Genomic DNA, 20,680 nt, shown 5'->3' with positions numbered 1-20,680 from the left:
AACCATATTCATGTTTCCTGATGATGCGGTTAGGTGGTGTAGTTAGCAGTTTACAGTTAGCAGGAACATAAAATTACAAAGAGACATTGATAGATTAGGTGAGGGCTAATTTGGATAGTTGGCAAAACAGGACTGAAAAGTTCACTGTATTAGGTATGTTCAAAAGCAATGAACAAAGAACAAAGAAAATTACAGCATGGGAATAGGCCCTTCAGCCCTCCAAGCCTGTGCTGATCCAGATCTTCTATCAAAACCTGTCACCTATTTTCCAAGGATCTGTATCTCTCTGCTCCCTGCCCATTCATGTATTTTTCTAGATACATCTGAAATGACACAATCGTACCTGCCTCTATCACCTCCGCTGGCAATGCGTTCCACGCACCCATCACCCTCTGCATAAAGAGCTTTACACGCATATCTCCCTTAAATTTCTTCCCTCTCACCTTGAAATTGTGACCCCTAGTAATTGAGTCCCCCACTCTAGGGGGAGAAAGCTTCTTGCTCTCCACCCTGCCTATACCCCTCATGATTTTGTAGATCTCAATCAGGTCTCCCGTCAACCTCCATCTTTCTAATATAAAATAATCCTAATCTACTCAACCTTTCTTCACAGCTAGCACCCTCCATACCAAGCAACATCCTGGTGAAACTTCTCTGCACCCTGTCCAAAGTATCCACATCCTTTTGGTAATGTGATGACCAGAACTGTACACCGTAGTCCAAATATGGCCGAACCAAAATCCTATACCACTGTAACAAGACCAGCCAACTCTTGTACCCCCAACTTTTCAATTTGAAGTCACTTGCTGCTGCACAAGTTCCAGCTGTGAATAAGGACTTTCAAGGTCTCATGGGATTCCGGTAATCTCCTGTTCAACCTATTAAGAGAACCACTCCGATGCTACCAGGGGTATGGTGGTAGCCCTATGGAACATAAGCCTCAGAAAGACAGCATCCATTTTTTCACTTCTGCCACACTGCCATTGAACATACTGTTGCCTAATAGCCAGCAAGCCCAGATTGTTGCCAGCCAATTAAGTCCAAATCTTTTAGGGCCAGAACTGCATCATGGGTTGTCCTCCCCAAACATCTGCAATTTGCCCACTGAAGAACATCGGCAGTCTTCCTTCCGTCATTCTGCAGCTTCTAGAGTAGCACTATCTAAGAGTTCCAGTAGAGCAATCGAAGACAGATCGTAAAGAAGCGCACAGTGGTGATAGTTTACTTCTTAATGCAATATGGCATGATTTTATTTCTAAACTTCATTTGGAATTTTTATTTGTGTTGGCTTTTATTTTTGTATTGTGGGCAAACAGACATTATGATGGCCATAGAAATATAGGCTTGTTGAGTGTTTGGGAATTGGATTACAGTTCCTGGGTTTATTGAATGAGGTATTCACTCATAGCTTGAGCAGCAAGGAACTTTCGAGATTGAATCTTCCTCCTACCGTTCCTTTCTTCTCCAGGCTTATGGTCTTTGGCTGCTTGTTGTATGGCCCATGATGCCAATGTTATGCAGCATGTAGCAGATGACCACACATTTTGTTTTGCTAAGTACTGCATGCAAGCAATGGCAGTGTTGCTTCAGCATGTGAATAACTTTTTTCTATCTCATTTCACATGATGGAATATCTTGCATTGTACGTTTGTTGCACACACTACCTGTGTTACACAGTGGAGTGATCAGCCGTGTTGTCAGCAAATAACCCTTGAGGCTCAGCAGACTTTCTTCAGTTTGTCTTGATGTATTGAACATACCTGGTACAGTGAACCTTTGAGTCCTGTCTGAATATGCATCAGCTCTCCATTGCAGCCATTTATTATATCTCTCCATAATTCATGCTGGTTATTTAATCCACCTTGTTTCATATGTTTATGCATTAATATTTCAATTATGTGGTGAAATGTTCATATATAATTCCTTTGTGCACTGTACTAATATGGAGGTCAATGCATTCATTTGAAAATAAATCTTTAACCTAGGGAGACAATGCACATGTACATGATGGAAAAAGTGAAATCAGTAGATTGGTTCTTAGTTATTTCATACCTTTATGTTTAATGTCAATGGCGATAATAGTTTAATAGTACATAAGATTTGAGTGTTTATATTATTGGTTTGAGTTTCTAAACCTTATTTCAACGTGGGTGATCAGAAGTAGTCTAATCTCATCCTTGGTGATATGATAAATGTTTAGTGTATGTGTAGAAGGGTTCGTATATAAGTATTGATTAATTCTCTGCGGCTAGGTGGATAATACCTTCCAAAAAGTCGCAGAATGACTGCAAAGTAAAAAGGAAAAGAAAAATGAAAAGTGAGAAACGTTGAAAATGCTAGGTAAACAAGTGGGTTAGTCAGAATATGTAACCTTTTCAGGTGCATCTCATTTGTCAGAACTGAAAACTCTAAATTAAGTGTTTGTTTTGTTATATGGTAAAAGGAGTGATGCATTCTATTGCCTTATTTGATCAAGCCCCATTATCCAAAAGAAAGATGTGAGTAATGGCACAAACTTGTGCTTATCCACAAAACATGACTGAGAGCTGACTGCATTCTGTTATCTTCTGTGTTTCCGAGCAGGCAGAGTGTGACTTCTTCCAGACAGTTTCCATAGTGACAGTCAGTCCCAACATAACAGGTCTATTGGGAAAAGTGTTATCATCAGGAAACAGATGCATTAAAAATTATAGATCAAGAAATAAAAACTTGATCATGTGAAAGAAGTGATCTGGCTCAGCTCTTAACAAGGTCTATCAAGAAAAATATTTCCGCATATGTCGAATACTAATGATCAAGTGCTAGTTGGTCAAAATTAGAGTTTTCTCACCCACCTGAATGTTTTTCTCTCGAAAAGAAATGAAGAATTAACAAATGGAGAAATGTTTTCAGTGAGAAGTTTCCTAATGAGGTGCTATTGATATTTTGCCTCCAAAAACCAAACAAATTTCAACCAATTACTTCTAGATCAAGCTTTAGCATTATTGGTCTTGTGCTGAAGGGAAGATAATAGATATTTTATTCTAAAGATATTATTGACAAGGGTGACTGTAATTATATAACATTCTTACACTGCTTCTATACATTTGTATGAAAGGAACAGTTATAGAAAGCAAATGTTCCAGTGCAATAGAGATTTATACATTGTTGTTTTGCTATCTTTTTCGAGATTGTCACTAATAAAGTTGAGTAAACTGAACCTTTCTTGCAATCAAGTTTGATTTTCTGCATTGCTGGAAGTTCCTGTTTATGTAACTCTATGTTCTGCCCTGCCTTATTCTGCAGCACTTAAAAGAGCCTTCAGGGAGTGCTCAAAAATTGACTGCCAAGCCAGCTCAAGATTCAATGCCCCCCTTCATACACCTTCCCCTTTCCTACTCTTTACTCCTCTGTTTTGCATTCATTTCAATTTTCTTCCAATTTGACACTCCTTAAAGCTGGCTTCCCATTGTATTAAAAAAACATTTTTTTTTTGCACTGTATTTACCTGGTTAACCTGTTTATCAAGTTTCCAGTATTTCTGCTACCTTCACAAGTCTCTATAATCTTTGTCAGCTTCGTTTTCTTCCTTATTTAACTCAAATTAATTTATCAGTTTAGAGTACAAATTTGAGTCTTTACTTGCTAATCCTAGCATTGCATATGGGCTAAATCTTCTTCGATATATCTGTAACTAAACATTGCTTGCTTTCAAATATTGCCGTCAGTTCCTTTGTCCAGATTATTATAGCATGGATAATTGCAGTCCCAACACTGACCCCTGTGTAACGTCTCAATCTTTTGTATTTCTCTGGCATGGTGACTGAGATGCAATAGCCAACTTGTCACTGCAAATCAACTGAAAAAACTCATAATGCAGTCAGCAAGTATTGCAAAGTGTGAACATTTTGTGTTGAAAACTGGTCCTCTTATGGATACTCTTGTTGTTAAGCAGCTTGTTGATTATAGCAAATACAGATTTTTAAAAAGCCAGCATGGATTGCAACTTGTATTTTGCACAAAGTTTAAAAATGAGTGGGATATTTAACAAAATTGGCCACTGAGACATAGCACAAAGAATTAAGACTTCCAATCTTCTTTTACTTACTGTAGTTGGGTGCTACAAAAGCTGAGCACTGTTGAATCTAAGTTAGGAGCAATTTAAGCTTTTTTTGTTAACGACATAGTTTCTTTTTATCTATTTAATCTTTGGTGTTTTCTAACAATGAAAGGGGTGAATTACATTTCCAAAAATGTAATTATGTATCAAAAAATTTTTTCCACAAGATTGTTCATTTGCTCAAATCCCAATATCAACAGTCCAAAGATGTGCAGGTTAGGTGGATTGGCCATGCTAACTTGCCCATATTTTCCAGGGATGTGTAGGGTAGATGGATTAACCATGGGAAATGCAATTTTCAGAAATACCAGCGTAAAGGAAAGTCAATGCTTATGAGAGGAGAGTGCTGATTGGTTGACATCTTAATTCTGAATAGGAAAGGCATTAATTTCTCTATAACAATGTTTCTACTGTTTGAGAGTCAACTTGCCAAGCAATCAGCATTCTTCTCCCAAATGTTGTTTCCCTTTGCCTTGAAATGTCTGATATATTGCCTTAATGAATGTGAGATTAAAACCTTTGATAAAATGTCTTTTTTTCCTGCAATACTCAAGTTCTATATTGCAAAACAACTATTTTTCAGTGGTAAACTACATTTATATTAACTTGGAAGTTCGTCTTACAGGATACAGCTGGTCAGGAGCGATATAGAACCATCACTACTGCTTACTACAGAGGAGCCATGGGCTTCATCCTCATGTATGACATTGCCAATCAAGAATCCTTTAATGCTGTGCAAGACTGGTAAGTTCTTTTTCCCTCTCTTTGCTGTCCGAATGCATTCACTGTGCTCATTTTTTAAACAATTCCCCATCCTTTCCTTACCTTTTCTCATACTTTATGATAAATAACATAATTAACTTGTCAGTTGTTGATCCATTTTAAGACGAATCGAAATGCAGCTCTTGAATTGTCTCTTAAACAGGTCAACCCACATTAACATCAGCAGAAAACCCTGTGGTCAGTGGTCAAATGTGTAATTCACTACGAATAACTAATGATCAAGATCTCATAAAATCGATTGAGCCAAAACAGTAATTTCAAGGAACAGTTTGGAGAATTTTTTGATTGGTTAAAAACCTTTAATGAACAATGTAGCTAAATATCATATTTGCTGAGTATATGCTGCTTAAGACATTGGCCAATGTAATAGTTTATCTCGTCTTACCTGGGGCCACCAGGTGTCGTCTTTTGACAGTTTCTTACGGCTTGTTCTTCAGATATAGAAATATCAATTGTCATTTTTAATGAAAATGATGTAAATTCTTCTTATTCATTAACAGGAGGTGGCCTGTTGCTAAGACCAGCATTTATTTCCAATCCCTGATTGAGAAGCTGGCAGTGAATGTCCATTTTCATTACAATTGTAGGCTAGATGGGCCTTTCAGGGAGAAATTTACAAAGCAGCTACATTGTGGAATTCACATGTTGGTCAGACTGGATAAGGACATCGATTTACTTCCCTGGAACACATTAGTCAACTGGATGGATTTTTAGGCTAATCCAGTACTTTCATGATCACCGTTACCGATACTGGTTTTCAAATCATAATGTAACAAATCGATTTTAAATACCTCAGCAGCTTGGTAGAATTTGTGTTTCATCATTTTTCCAGGCCTTTGGATGATTTTTCCACAACATAACCACGATGTAACCATTCCTAGAAATGTACTCATTAGTAAAAAACATCTGCAGAAACTGAGGTTAGCAATGTCTACGGTTATGGTCATTCAGTTCTGACTGTCAACCAAATTGAAATCATTATGATTACAAGCACTAACTTTTAGGTTTATTGTTTAGCAATTGAATTATTGATCACTGGAATATGTTTAGTAGTTGTTTTTATATTTATGCAACAGTTATAGTTAATTATGTGTTCAACATCTTAAGAGTTTGAGGTATGAAAAGCAGGTAATAATCTCTTGGCTAATGAAACAGATTCTCATTTCTGTTGGTGATATTCACGGAGGAAAATAAATATTTCACATAATAGATGAACTTGAACAGTCATTGAACTTTTGGAGGAACATGTTTTAAGTGTAGTCACTGCAATGAACTAAATGACGTACAACATGGAAACAAACAGCCCAATTGGCTTGTGTTTATCTCCACATATGCATCCTCCCATTTATTACATGCTGCTTCATGTTCCTGTATCCCTTTAGGCATCAAACTAAAGCACCATGCAACTGGCTTCTAACACTCCACATACCAGTAATATTCTCATTCCCACTAGTCTCTGTATAAAGGACCTTCAAATAAAAATGCTTTATTTGATTTATCAGTGACTGTCCGTATATTCTGGAGTCATGCATGAGTGGAAACAGTTTTTCCACATTGATCCTATTGAGCCCTTTCATAGTTTCAAAGCCCTTTGTTCAGTTGCCTCCAAAATTACTTCTTTGTGATCTTTGAATTTCCCCGTTTCATTCAAATCCCCAACTTATTGTTCATTGCTCATCATACTTTCTTCAATTAACTTTGACAAATTTTATTACATGAAAATTGGTACTGAATAAAGTTAAATGTACATTGAAAAGTTATGCAATGTGTCTTACTCACCATACATTTATTAACAGCTCTTACTAACCATGACCAGTGGAAGCTACTTGAAGGTGCAGAACCAACCCTATTGCTTTCTGATTACGGGCAAAGTTCAGTTAAGAGTACTAGTGGTAGTATTTGAAGTAATTTCAGATTATCATTGCTTGGTCAAATATGATGATTTTTGTCTTAAATGGAGCTGAGGGTATACCGTTGTCCTTGTTTCATATTGTAGCAACAATCTAAAATATCAGAAACTTGGAAATGTAACTCTGTACCAAGATGAAAAAAAGTTAATAATAAATGAACTATAAACAGAACAGTTGAGAAATGGCCTCTAATATTTACTGTGGGCATGAGTGTGAAGACTATGTGAAGATTTAGAGGTAAAATTCCTAACAGTTCAATGGCAAAATGTCATTTTATTTCAACGTTTATCCTGACAGTAATTTAGGTATATAGTGCACAAAGTAGTAGAACTTTTTTCAATGAATGAATTGCAGTGCTCAGCCTTTGCCAATAGTAAATTGGGTGGGACAAATTGGTAATGTTGTGCACTCTTGTGTTTTAATTGATGTCTCATGAATTTGATATTCTATTATCAAGGTTGCAAGGGAAATTTAGTGATGGAACTAGGACTGGGTTGCTGAAAGAGGTTAATTTGAAATTTGGTAGATTTTGTTAGAAGTAACTGAAGCTGTGAACTGTGGAATTTTGATATATCTAGTCCAGAGGCTTGCAAAGTGCATAGACTTGAAGGGGTGATAGAAAATCCTGGGAGCGAAATAAGAGCTCATCCAAAACAATGTTATCCAACTTTAAAATGGTTTTAATGGGGAATGATACTGCTTGTCTACCCACTGGATCAGTCATTGTGACATTTGACCTGGTTGGCATTCCAGGGGACATTTCAAAAGTGGCAGTACAAAATACCTGGTAGGAAATATCGGCAATATTTGACATGGATAGTATTTGGAAACAGATAAGGGATGTAACAGCACGGATGAAGGAATTTAGCCAGTATGTTGTTATCAAGTATGTAACTCAGTCAGAGAAAAAATCAGTTCCATGTTTAGCACCTACTAACTCATTCAAACTTACAACTCTGTTTGTTATATGTTACACATCTCAGCAGATTAAGTTTAAAAATATAACTCTTAACTGGCTCACATAACTTTCAAGGAAGCACGGCAGACTCATGGCAGCTAATAGTTACCCTTGAACCATGAGAAGTGTGCTAATGCTAATACACTTAAGATGTTGGTCATGGCATTCAGTGGGTTAGGAGGTAGAAACTTTTTGAATGGTATACCAGGTTCCTAATAGTAAATTATTTGAATAGTACAGTAGCTGTTTTGTACTGCTAATTAGGAATGAACTGCACACAGTTGATGACAATATTTTCTTTTCAACAATCATTCTCATGGCTCTCTTGGCAGTCCACACTGCTGACCATACTACTGAAGGCAAACCTCTGGCTTGCTGTTTTGTGTAGGTTTTCTGCTGGATACGTTGGTTAGCTTAGCTTGAAGATGGTGCCAAATGAGCAAAATAGACTAATTAAATATTTCCATCTATCTATTAGATCAGCTAAACATCTTACTCAAGGCAGCCTTTAATTTAAAATAGCAGTTCCAGTACTAAAAATCATATCGATAAAACAAAGAACTGCAAATGCTGAAATCTAAAACAAGAACAGAAATTCTGGAGACGCTTAGCATCTGTTGAGAGAAAGCATGTTCTCTGTTAAGACTTGGAAATTGGAAGTTGACTTAGACAATGGTGCTGTTTGTTATTGTCAGAAAACTTCAGAAGTTATGAGGTGAAGCAAGTTGCATTGTGTACTGCAATGTGATAGATATCACATTAATTGCCTTAGCCTCTTTGTTTGATCAGTATGTGATTGCTGCTTCACCATCCTTATTTACTAAATTTATATTTGTTAATTTTAATCTGTTCTGTGCTTAACATCCAGAACAGATTTCACTTTGTTTCAATCAATTTAACTGATTTTTTTCCCTACCCTATTTGACTTCACTTCCTTTCTTGAGATGTTTATTCCATCGGTTTTCCAATGATATGGTTTTTTTTTCCTGGATATCCCTAATTATTTAATAGGTTCTTCCTTCCTGACCACCTTCTCCATTCCACAGGCTGCTGAACAGACAATTTGCAAAGTGATAGTTGCATGAGTTTTGTGCAGTGTGCTCATTTAAACGATTTCTGCAGGCAACCACCATGAGGCAAACTGCTGAGTGGCTGCACACTAGAGCAGAGGATGCAAAATTATGAGAGGCCAGCAACACACCAGACAATTGCACCTTTCAGAGAGGAGGTAGTAGATTGTGGCTGCAACAGGTGCAAGATCAAATTAAAGAGATTGTGAGCCAGAAGAACACTGAACAAGTGTACAACAAGAGAGAAAGAGAACCACAAAATGTTCTTTCCTTTTCTTCTAAAGAAGAATCATTGCACTTGAAACATTAATTCATTTTTCCTCTTCTCAAATGCCATCAATCCTGCTGAGTTTCTCCAGCACTTTCTGAAATAACTCCAAAGAGGCCAGTATCCTGTCACTAAGACACATTTAATTTACACGTGGATTGTGCTGGATGCTGATTCAGCTCCCTCAGGGGCAGCTCTGAGTGAATAAAACTTCTAACACTCCTGTTTATGTCTGTCAGCTGGAGCTGCCTGACTGGAGCTGTTAATCTGACCCAATCAAGGAACTCATATTCTATGAGGTCTATCTGGGTGACCTTGTTCGTATCACTACTTTCCCTCCCCGACTGAGTCCGGAACATTGGCCAGTTCTTTCTTTTTTGTAACTCCTTAAATGGCACTTTAGCACCGGGTCAGGCTTCTCCAACTCTGCCTTTGATATACAGATTAAAATTAACAAATATAAATTTAGTAAATAAGGATTGTTGAGCAGCAATCACATACTGATCAAGCATATAATGCACAGTATCTCGCCTTTTGCACCCAGACTGTCTCAGAAGAAATACATTCTCCTCTTCGGGCAGCAAAGGCATCAAGGCGATGACATCCATCGTGTCCAGCTCAGATTCCAAGGTATCTTTAACACTTGACAGACCAGGAGAACCTGTAGCTTCCAGAACAGTTGGAAAAGTAGTTGAGGAGCTGGGCACGTTTTACTCCTGCACGATTTGCGAAATTGCAGTTTTCATATGGTCCCTGTGCTTGCTCAGGACTGCTGCAACTGCCCAAACTTTATATGTCACTGAATCTGACTTGCATTGACCATGCCTCTTCCCCTTGCAGGGCCATTCCCATGGTTCCTACACCAAACTTCGTCCCCTGAAGTAAATTGTCTCTATTGCTTAGCAGAGTCTTGTGTCTTACATTGGTGTTTCTGACGCTGTTTCACCAGCATGCCCTCAGGTCCAAGGAGATCAGATATAACCTGCTGTGGAGTCTTCTGCCCATTAGCAACTCTGCGGGAGCTATCTTTGTTGTTGCATGATGGATTGTCCTAAAATCAAATAGAAACCTGGACAGTTTGTTATCGAATGAAGCTGTTTCTTGAAGTTTGCCTTCAAAATTTCGAGTGCTCTTCCTACCAGATCATGGATGATGGATGGTATGGAGCAGTCTTTTTATGTCCAATGCCATTCAACTTCAGGAAATTCTCAAATTCCTTGCTGGTAAATTATGGCCCATTATCTGTAACCAATACTTCCAGGAACCTGTGAATTGCAAAAGATGCATGTTTGACGAATGAACTCTATGCCCATCTGGCCACTTTGAGTGAGCGTCCACAATGACCAAGGTAAACCTTGGACTCAGTTACATGTCGACTATGCGGGTCCTTTCATTGGTTCAATATGGGCGGCAATGCCTTGCCCTGTAAATGGACCTAGCAACAGTTTGTGATCCATTATTATTATAAATTTTCACCTGTTAATGTTTTGGTGGAACTTGCTGACACCAAATATGACTGCCAAACCTTCCTTCTCTACCTGGGCATATTTACACTCTGCATTCACCTCAGTTCTGGATGCATGCACTATTGGGTCTTCCTCTTCATTGAGCCACCTATGAGTTAATACTACCCTGATGCCATACAGGGAAGCATTGCATGTCAATACCAGATCTTGTTTTGCATCATAGTGTGCCAACAGTGTGCTATCAGGGAAATGTTTCTTCACTTCCCTGAAAGCTATGACTTGGCTATGTGACCATTTCCAAGGCTGAGCCTCTTTTAGGAATTGATTGAAAGGTGGAGGTCAGATTATGTATGTACTTCGCATAATAATTCACCATTCCAAGGCAAGACCTAAGCTCCGGTGAAGATATTTGATCACCTTTAATTTATCTTCTAACTGGTGTAGCCTGGTCTGGTTGACTCTGTGGCCCAAGTAGATCACTTGGGGTACCTGGAACACACCTTTTTTGATTTTAAGATGTACAGCCGCTGGGAGAAACATTTAACGATTATGTCCAAGTTCTGTAAGTACTCCTCATGCTCTTCCCTGTCATTCGCATGTCATCGAGATAGGGATAGACCTTGTAAAATGTTCTCGATTGAAAACTTGCACAGGCTGAAGATGCCCCAAATGGCACACTTGTATATTGGTACAAACTCTTATGGGTATTAATTGTAGGGTACTTCTGGGAATCCTCATCTAACTGCAATTGCAAGTATCCATGTTCAGCTTCATGATGAACAGCACCCCCGCTAGCTTTGTGTATAAATCCTCTATGGGAGATATTGGGTATTTATCCAGTTGTGAAAAGTGGTTTACCGTTTGTTTAAAATCCCCAAAAAGGCAAACTGACCCATTGGGCTTCACAACCAGTACAACCAATGCTGTCCGTTCGGCGAACTGATTTGGTGAAGCCTTCAACTTCCAGCCTTCTGATTTCTGCCTCTACTTTTGCCCATGAGGCAAATGACACTGGGCAGATCTTGCAGAATCATGGAATTGCTTCCTGATCTTCACGCAAGGCAGTATTGGCTCCTTTGATAGTGCCTAGACTTTCCTGAAAAATGTCTGGGCATTTAATTAGGATTTCACTCAGGCAGCCATTTTCTAATCGAAAAACGTGAGCCAATCTGGGTGAATCTTTGTCAATCGATTTTGTGCCATTAAGCTGGGGCTCTAGCCATTTACTATTGTCAGTGGTAACTGAACCAGCTGCTTCTCATAAAATATGGAACTGAAGTTGTATCCTTAATCTGTAAAGGTTCCCGGCTATAAGTTTTCAGTCTAGCCGAGGTCTTACGCAAACATGAGGACTGAAGTCCAGAGCAAATTTTGTTAAAAACTGGTTCTGCGATCACTGAAATGGTTGCACTGATATCCATTTCCATTAGAACCGGTGACCATTTAGCCAGATGTTTATTTTGATTGGCTCTGATTTGGATGTTGCTTCGCAATTTAACTGTTTCAAGCCAGACATAGGTGGACCCTTCATCAGAGAGGGGGATGGGGAGAGGGAACTGGAATACATAGGGAGAGAGGGGAGGCGGACCGAAGATGGAGAGAAAACAAGATAGGTAGAGAGTATAGGTGAGGAGGTAGGGAGGGGATAGGTCAGTCCAGGGAAGACGGACAGGTCAATGAGGCGGGATGAGGTGGTAGGTGTGAAATGGAGGTGCGGCATGAGGTGGGAGGAAGGGATGGGTGAGAGGAAGAACAGGTTAGGGAAGTGGAGACAGGCTGGGCTGGTTTTGGGAGGCAATGGGGGAGGGGTCGAGCTGGGCTGGTTGTGTGATGCAGTGGGGGGAGGGGACAAACTGGGCTGGTTTTGGGATGCGGTGGGGGAAGGGGAGATTTTGAAGCTGGTGAAGTCTACATTGATACCATTGGGCTGCAGGGTTCCCAAGCGGAATATGAGTTGCTGTTCTTGCAACCTTCAGGTGGCATCATTGTGGCACTGCAGGAGGCCCATGAGGGACATGTCGTCTGAGGAGTGGGAGGGGGAGTTAAAATGGTTCGTGACTGGGAGGTGCAGTTGTTTGTTGCGAACCGAGCGGAGGTGTTCTGCAAAGCGGTCCCCATGCCTCCGCTTGGTTCCCCCAATGTAGTGGAAGCCACACAGGGTACAATGGATACAATATACCACATTGGCAGATGTGCAGGTGAACATGCAGGTGAACAGAACTCCTGAACTACAGGAGCAACCATCCCAACACCAGACCCAATGAACACAGTCCACCAATTTCTCAGCAACAAACCCAAACAAACAGACAAAACGTGCCCAGAAACCATAACCACTCTCCCCTCCATCAAACACATTTCAGAAATGACTGCCAGACTACGCGGACCTCTTGGCATCAGGGTAGCCCACAAACCCGCCAACACACTAAAACAGCAGCTAATGAACTTAAAAGACCCTATACAGACAACAAGCAAAACGAACGTCATCTACAAAATACCTTGCAAGAACTGTGACAAACACTACATTGGACAAACTGGCAGAAAGCTAGCCACCAGGATACATGAACATCAACTGGCCACACAACGACATGACCCACTATCACTCGTATCCTTACATATAGACGAGGAAGGACACCACTTTGATTGGGACAACACATCCATCCTAGGACAAGCCAAACAGAGACACGCACGAGAATTCCTAGAAGCATGGCATTCCAACCGGAACTCCATCAACAAACACATTGATTTGGAGCCAATCTACCATCCTCTGAGAAAAAGAACAGGAAATGACATCACCAATGCAGGAAATGACATCACCAACCCACGGAAACCTAACCAGATAAATAGAAAGCGGGACATAACACCAGCGCTTCGTCGGAGGCTCACTGATGATGTTACAATCCGACCCCACCACCCAAGACATTTTTCCATCCCCACCCCTGTCTGCTTTCCGGAGAGACCACTCTCTCTGTGACTCCCTTGTTCGCTCCACACTACCCTCCAACCCCACCACACCCGGCACCTTCCCCTGCAACCGCAGGAAATGCTACACTTGCCCCCACACCTCCTCCCTCACCCCCATCCCAGGCCCCAAGATGACATTCCACATTAAGCAGAGTTTCACCTGCACATCTGCCAATGTGGTATACTGCATCCACTGTACCCGGTGTGGCTTCCTCTACATTGGGGAAACCAAGCTGAGGCTTGGAGACCGCTTTGCAGAACACCTCCGCTCAGTTTGCAACAAACAACTGCACCTCCCAGTCGCAAACCATTTGCACTCCCCCTCCCATTCTGCAGTGCCACAATGATACCACCCGAAGGTTGCAGGAACAGCAACTCATATTCCGCCTGGGAACCCTGCAGCCTAATGGTATCAATGTGGACTTCACCAGTTTCAAAATCTCCCCTTCCCCTACTGCATCCCTAAACCAGCCCAGTTCGTCTCCTCCCCCCACAGCACCACACAACCAGCCCAGCTCTTCCCCCCCACCCACTGCATCCCAAAACCAGTCCAACCTGTCTCTGCCTCCCTAACCTGTTCTTCCTCTCACCCATCCCTTCCTCCCACCCCAAGCCGCACCCCCATCTACCTACTAACCTCATCCCACCTCCTTGACCTGTCCGTCTTCCCCGGACTGACCTATCCCCTCCCTACCTCCCCACCTATACTCTCCTCTCTACCTATCTTCTTTTCTCTCCATCTTCAGTCCGCCTCCCCCTCTCTCCCTATTTATTCCAGTTCCCTCTCCCCATCCCCCTCTCTGATGAAGGGTCTAGGCCCGAAACGTCAGCTTTTGTGCTCCTGAGATGCTGCTTGGCCTGCTGTGTTCATCCAGCCTCACATTTTATTATACTCCAGTGCAATTGTTGATTTTGTATTGTGTGCTTCTGCTCTGTTTTGTTGGTGCTAGACTGTTATCCCCCTCTCTCTTAGCCCTTCCCTTTCTCCAGTGTAAGCAATTTTAGTTCCGAGATTGCCACCACATACCCTAAAGCCTTCAAATAGCTTTAGTAGCTCCATTACTTAATTAAAATGCAAATGGGCCGGATTATGTTAAATGCATGCTTCAGGTATATGATCACAGCTATGATCACACACTTCTTTTTCTTTTAACCTCAGTGCTCTCAAAATAAGATAGCTCATTGCCTGCATGCATTTTCTGTTTCGTGTTTCTATTAGAGAGTTTCCCAAACTGAGATTTAGGTCACCAGCCAAAAATTTGGGGTCACAGGCTCCAATGCAAAAATGTCTACTGTGGAGGTCTGATAAAGTGCGAAAAGCTGTAAGATCCTTTTAAATAGTGGGCATGACCCAAATGTCTGATCTTATGACCCTAATTTTGTCCTTTGAAAGAAATCCTAGCAAGTCAGCATGTGTATTTTAGTGAAAAATCCTGTGGATTAAACTGCTTTTTCCCTCTGACATTCTCACAGGTCTCACTCTATACCACCCCCTGCAATCTCACCATTCTCTCAAAGAATCTACAACTCCACTGTACTCTCTCGCTCTCAGTCTCTCACACACATGTACACATAGACGTGTACACACATGCATTTGTACTATACACACATATCCACACATAAACTTATGCATGCACACACACACATGATTACAATGAGGAAACATTTGGGAAGCACTTGCAGAAATATACAATGTTGTGTTATATCTCATTATCAATATCACATGTTAAGAGTCATGCTTATAATATTATAGAATGTGACCTGAGGTTGTTAAGATCTCATACTCCATCTTAATTAGGAGCACTTGAAGCATGACATACTACAGGAAGTACACTATTCTCTACAACTTAAAAGCATGATATATTTGAGAGATGCAATGATTATGTGTAATAGATAGCTACAATTAAAATCTATCAGATTTGTCAATTCTATGATATCCACACCCAGTTAATTATGTTGCAAGTGCAATAAGCATTGCCACATAAGGTAAAATACGAAGAAAAATGCAAAATTACATCACGGTGGTAGTGGTTTTGCCACCTGTGTGAAAAAAAAACTCCAATATTTTGGTGGTAGATATTTTAAAAAATTATTGAAGAGCAAATAGACAACCATTTTGGACAGCAAAAAAGTTCAGACAATTGGCACTGTACATTGCTGTGAGTACTGGATATTGATTTTGAGACCTAATGCAACGGGCAGTTAAGCTTAATCACATCAGGCACCTGGTTCATTTGGTGTACATTTTTTTGAATGTTTTCAGCTAAATTTATACTCCTTAATGAGCTATATAGTAATTTGTAACCTTCAGCAAATTTGTAACATCATATAATATGTATTGAACACCAAAGTAAGGATGTTACTCTACAGTTGTACAGGGCATCATGAGACCTCATCTTGAATAGTGTATGTGGTTTTGATATTCTTATTAAAGGAAGAATGTAAATGTATTGGAGGTGGCTCAGAAGAAGGTTACCAGATTGATACCTGAAATAAACAGGTTATTTTATGAGATTAGGTTGGACAGATTAGGCTTGTTTTTGCTGGAGTTTAGAAGAATGAAGGGTGATTTACTTGAGGTATAGACGATCCTGAACAATCTTGACTAGCTGGACATGGAAATAATGGTTCCTCTTGTCGATTAGTCCAAAACTAGGCACACTGTTCTGAAATTAGGGGTTGCATTTTTCAGTACAAAGATGAGAAGAAATATTTTCTCAGAGTCAAGTGATTGTGGAACTCTTTACCTCAGAAGTCAGTTGATGGTGGAATTATTCAATACTTCTAAAACAGAAGTAGATAAATTCTCATTAGACAGAGGGAATCAAGGATTGTCAGGGGTATACGGGAGTGAGGAACTTGAAACTCAAACAGATCAAAAGCATGATTTCAATGCATGGTGGAGTAGCCTTGGGGGGCTGTGTGGCCTAATTCTGCTCTTATTTTGTATGTCCATGTGTATGTTTCTATTCTTCTTGAATTGTTAAAAGACAGTGAGTGGGAGACCCAAAACAGACTCCTGCAAGGGCCAGAAGTGATTTGCCCCTCTATGAGACTTTTTTAGATTTATTATCCTTTCTCTTGCTAAGCCAATTTTCAATCTAATCAGATAATATCTGTTCACAAAATGAGCATTAGAAAACACGAAAAGGTTCAGATAGAACTTGCTTAAGTTTGTTCCTAAACCTGTTTATACTGTTTGCCTCAATAATTTTTCATTGTCAGTAGTTTAAGGATGATACTACAAGGACTTACAACTATTTGCTGAAAATGTGATACCAACTAATAAAAAGGAATGGGGTAACTCATTTAGTTCAAGCTTGTTGTCCATTCATTTGGATCATGGCTGATTTATATTTCCATACAATGGAAAAGGAGAAATTAATTATATGTTATGGGTAAGACTCTCAACTTGCCATTTGTTAATGGCAGATGACACTTCAAAATGCGAGACAAATCATGCCTCTGTGGAAGTGAAAATTATAATGCATATTTGTCTGTACTTACAGGAAAATTTCTTCACAAAGGAAGCAAAGTCAATTGGTGTTCATAGGGATTATTTAGGAAATTTCTTCTAATTTTTACCACTTACATGAACAGGGCAACCCAAATCAAAACCTACTCGTGGGACAATGCACAAGTCATCCTTGTTGGAAATAAGTGTGATATGGAGGACGAGCGTGTCATTCCTGTTGAGAAAGGAAAACACCTGGCTGATCAGCTAGGTAGGTGCTTGCTATTTTCTGTTTTAGTAACGTTATTCTTTGATAATGTTGATGTTTCAGATTCATGTTTTAGAAATCTTACCGTGTGTATTCAAGTAAAAATGTGTTTTGGGAGGGCATTGTAAGAAGATTGTCAGCATTTATGAATTTTTTATTTTTGAAAATATTTATGTTATATATAAATGAAATATTAAATTCAGCTGAGGAAGAACTGGATGATGCAGTTGAGATAACAAGGTGTGGAGCTGGACGAACACAGCAGGCCAAACAGCATCTTAGGAGCAGGAAAGCTGATGTTTTGGGCCTCGACCCTTCTCCAGCATCTGCAGTTCCTATTAAGTCTGGATGATGCAGATGGTTAGTATACTAGAACTGAGGGCATTGTTAAGTTTGCAGATGGCACAAAGATAGATGGAGGGACACAGTGTTGAGGAAGCAGGGAAGCTGCAGAAGATCTTGGACAGGCTTGAAGAGTGGGATAAGAAATGGCAGACTATTTTCTAAATGGTCCTGCACATTAACCTTACAGCCCTAGTTCAGAATTTCCTTTGCTCCTTATTGCTTCAGATTTCTGAGGCCTTTCCCCATTTAGAAAATAGCCTACCCCTCTATCCTTCCGACCAAAATGCATTAATCTCACCCTTTCCCACATTGTATTCCATCTGCCACTTCTTTGCCCACTACCATGAAAATTAATATCAGAGATAATGGGAACTGCAGATGCTGGAGAATTCCAAGATAACAAAATGTGAGGCTGGATGAACACAGCAGGCCAAGAAGCATCTCAGGAGCACAAAAGCTGACGTTTCGGGCCTAGACCCTTCATCCAGCCTCACATTTTGTTACCATGAAAATTAAATTCACCGACACATATGCTTTTAGATTGACCAGACTCCACCTAGTGGCAGATATTGATTAATGCAGGTAGCATCCATCATGCACCAACCAATGTCTGCCGCTAGATGAATTCCAGGATATTAAAGAGTGGAAGTGGATGAACACAGCAGGCCAAGCAGCATCTCAGGGGCATAAAAGCTGACGTTTCGGGCCTAGACCCTTCTTCAGAGAGGGGGATGAGGAGAGGGTTCTGGAATAAATAGGGAGAGAGGGGGAGGCGGACCGAAGATGGAGAGAAAAGAAGATAGGTGGAGAGGAGAGTATAGGTGGGGAGGTGGGGAGGGGATAGGTCAGTCCAGGGAAGACGGACAGGTCAAGGAGGTGGGATGAGGTTAGTGGGTAGGAAATGGAGGTGCGGCTTGGGGTGGGAGGAAGGGATGGGTGAGAGGAAGAACAGGTTAGGGAGGCAGAGACAGGTTGGACTGGTTTTGGGATGCAGTGGGGGGAGGGGAAGAGCTGGGCTGGTTGTGTGGTGCAGTGGGGGGAGGGGACGAACTGGGCTGGTTTTGGGATGCGGTGGGGGAAGGGGAGATTTTGAAGCTGGTGAAGTCCACATTGATACCATTGGGCTGCAGGGTTCCCAAGCGGAATATGAGTTGCTGTTCCTGCAACCTTCGGGTGGCATCATTGTGGCACTGCAGGAGGCCCATGATGTACATGTCATCTAAAGAATGGGAGGGGGAGTTGAAATGGTTCGTGACTGGGAGGTGCAGTTGTTTACTGCGAACCGAGCGGAGGTGTTCTGCAAAGCGGTCCCCAAGCCTCCGCTTGGTTTCCCCAATGTAGAGGAAGCCACACCGGGTACAATGGATACAGTATACCACATTGGCAGATGTGCAGGTGAACCTCTGCTTAATATGGAAGGTCATCTTGGGGCCTGGGATAGGGGTGAGGGAGGAGGTGGGGGGGGGCAAGTGTAGCATTTCCTGCGGTTGCAGGGGAAGGTGCTGGGTGTGGTGGGGTTGGAGGACAGTGTGGAGCGAACAAGGGAGTCACAGAGAGAGTGGTCTCTCCGGAAAGCAAACAAGGGTGGGGATGGAAAAATGTCTTGGGTGGTGGGGTCGGATTGTAGATGGCGGAAGTGTCGGAGGATGATGCGTTGTATCCGGAGGTTGGTGGGGTGGTGTGTGAGAACGAGGGGGATCCTCTTTGGGCGGTTGTGGCGGAGGCGGGGTGTGAGGGATGTGTTGCGGGAAATGCGGGAGATGCGGTCAAGGGCGTTCTCGACCACTGGGGGGGGAAAGTTGCGGTCCTTGAAGAACTTGGACATCTGGGATGTGCAGGAGTGGAATGCCTCATCCTGGGACCAGATGCGGCGGAAGCAGAGGAATTGGGAATAGGGGATGGAATTTTTGCAGGAGGGTGGGTGGGAGGAGGTGTATTCTAGGTAGCTGTGGGAGTCGGTGGGCTTGAAATGGACATCAGTTACAAGCTGGTTGCCTGAGATGGAGACTGAGAGGTCCAGAAAGGTGAGGGATGTGCTGGAGATGGCCCAGGTGAAATGAAGGTTGGGGTGGAAGGTGTTGGTGAAGTGGATGAACTATTCGAGCTCCTCTGGGGAGCAAGAGGCGGCGCCGATACATTCATCAATGTAACGGAGGAACAGGTAGGGTTTGGGGCCTGTGTAGGTGCGGAAGAGGGACTGTTCCACGTAATCTACAAAGAGGCAGGCATAGCTGGGGCCCATGCGGGTGCCCATGGCCACCCCCTTTGTCTGTAGGAAGTGGGAGAAATCGAAAGAGAAGTTGTTGAGGGTGAGGATGTGTTTGGCTAGGCGGATGAGGGTGACGATGGAGGGGGACTGGTCGGGCCTGCGGGACAGGAAGAAGCGGAGGGCTTTGAGGCCATCTGCATCTGGAATACAGGTGTATAGGGACTGGACGTCCATGGTGAAAATGAGGTGTTGGGGGCCAGGGAATTGGAAGTTCTGGAGGAGATGGAGGGCATGGGTGGTGTCACGGACGTAGGTAGGGAGTTCCTGGACCAAAGGGGAGAAAATGGATTCCAGATAGGTGGAGATGAGTTCGATGGGGCAGGAACAGGCTGAGACAATGGGTCGACCAGAGCAGGCAGGTTTGTGGATTTTGGGAAGGAGATAGAAATGGGCCGTGCGGGGTTAGGGAATAATAAGGTTGGAGGCTGTGGGTGGGAGGTCCCCTGAGGTGATGAGGTCATGAATGGTGTTGGAAATGATGGTTTGGTGCTCAGGGCTGGGGTCATGATCAAGGGGGCGGTAGGAGGAGGTGTCGGAGAGTTGGCATTTGGCCTCGGCGATGTAGAGGTCAGTGTGCCATACTACCATTGCACCACCCTTGTCTGTGGGTTTGATGGTGAGGTTGGGGTTGGAGCGGAGGGAGCGGAGGGCTGCCCGTTATGCATGGGAGAGGTTGGAGTGGGTGAGGGGGTGGAGAGGTTGAGGTGGTTAATGTCTCGACGGCAGTTGGAGATGAAGAGGTCGAGGGAGGGGAGGAGGCCTGGGGGTGGTGTCCAGGAGGAGGACTTGTGTTGGAGGAGGGTGAAGGTGTCAATAGAGGGAGGGTTCG

At 42.0% G+C, this 20,680-nt stretch overlaps 1 protein-coding gene across 1 annotated transcript in view; it reads left to right on the top strand.

Moving 5' to 3' along the window:
- rab3b (RAB3B, member RAS oncogene family) overlaps positions 1–20,680 on the top strand; it is a 148,838-nt gene that overhangs the window by 106,559 nt on the left and 21,599 nt on the right. The window contains exons 3-4 of the mRNA XM_048539204.2: positions 4,725–4,843; positions 17,116–17,240. Of these exons, the coding sequence (XP_048395161.1) occupies positions 4,725–4,843; positions 17,116–17,240 (244 nt within the window). The remainder of the gene's footprint in view (positions 1–4,724; positions 4,844–17,115; positions 17,241–20,680) is intronic.

The sequence above is a fragment of the Stegostoma tigrinum genome, chromosome 8 (genome assembly GCF_030684315.1).
Source record: "Stegostoma tigrinum isolate sSteTig4 chromosome 8, sSteTig4.hap1, whole genome shotgun sequence".
Lineage (NCBI taxonomy): Eukaryota > Metazoa > Chordata > Chondrichthyes > Orectolobiformes > Stegostomatidae > Stegostoma > Stegostoma tigrinum.
This window is presented reverse-complemented; position numbering and strand designations above follow the sequence as displayed.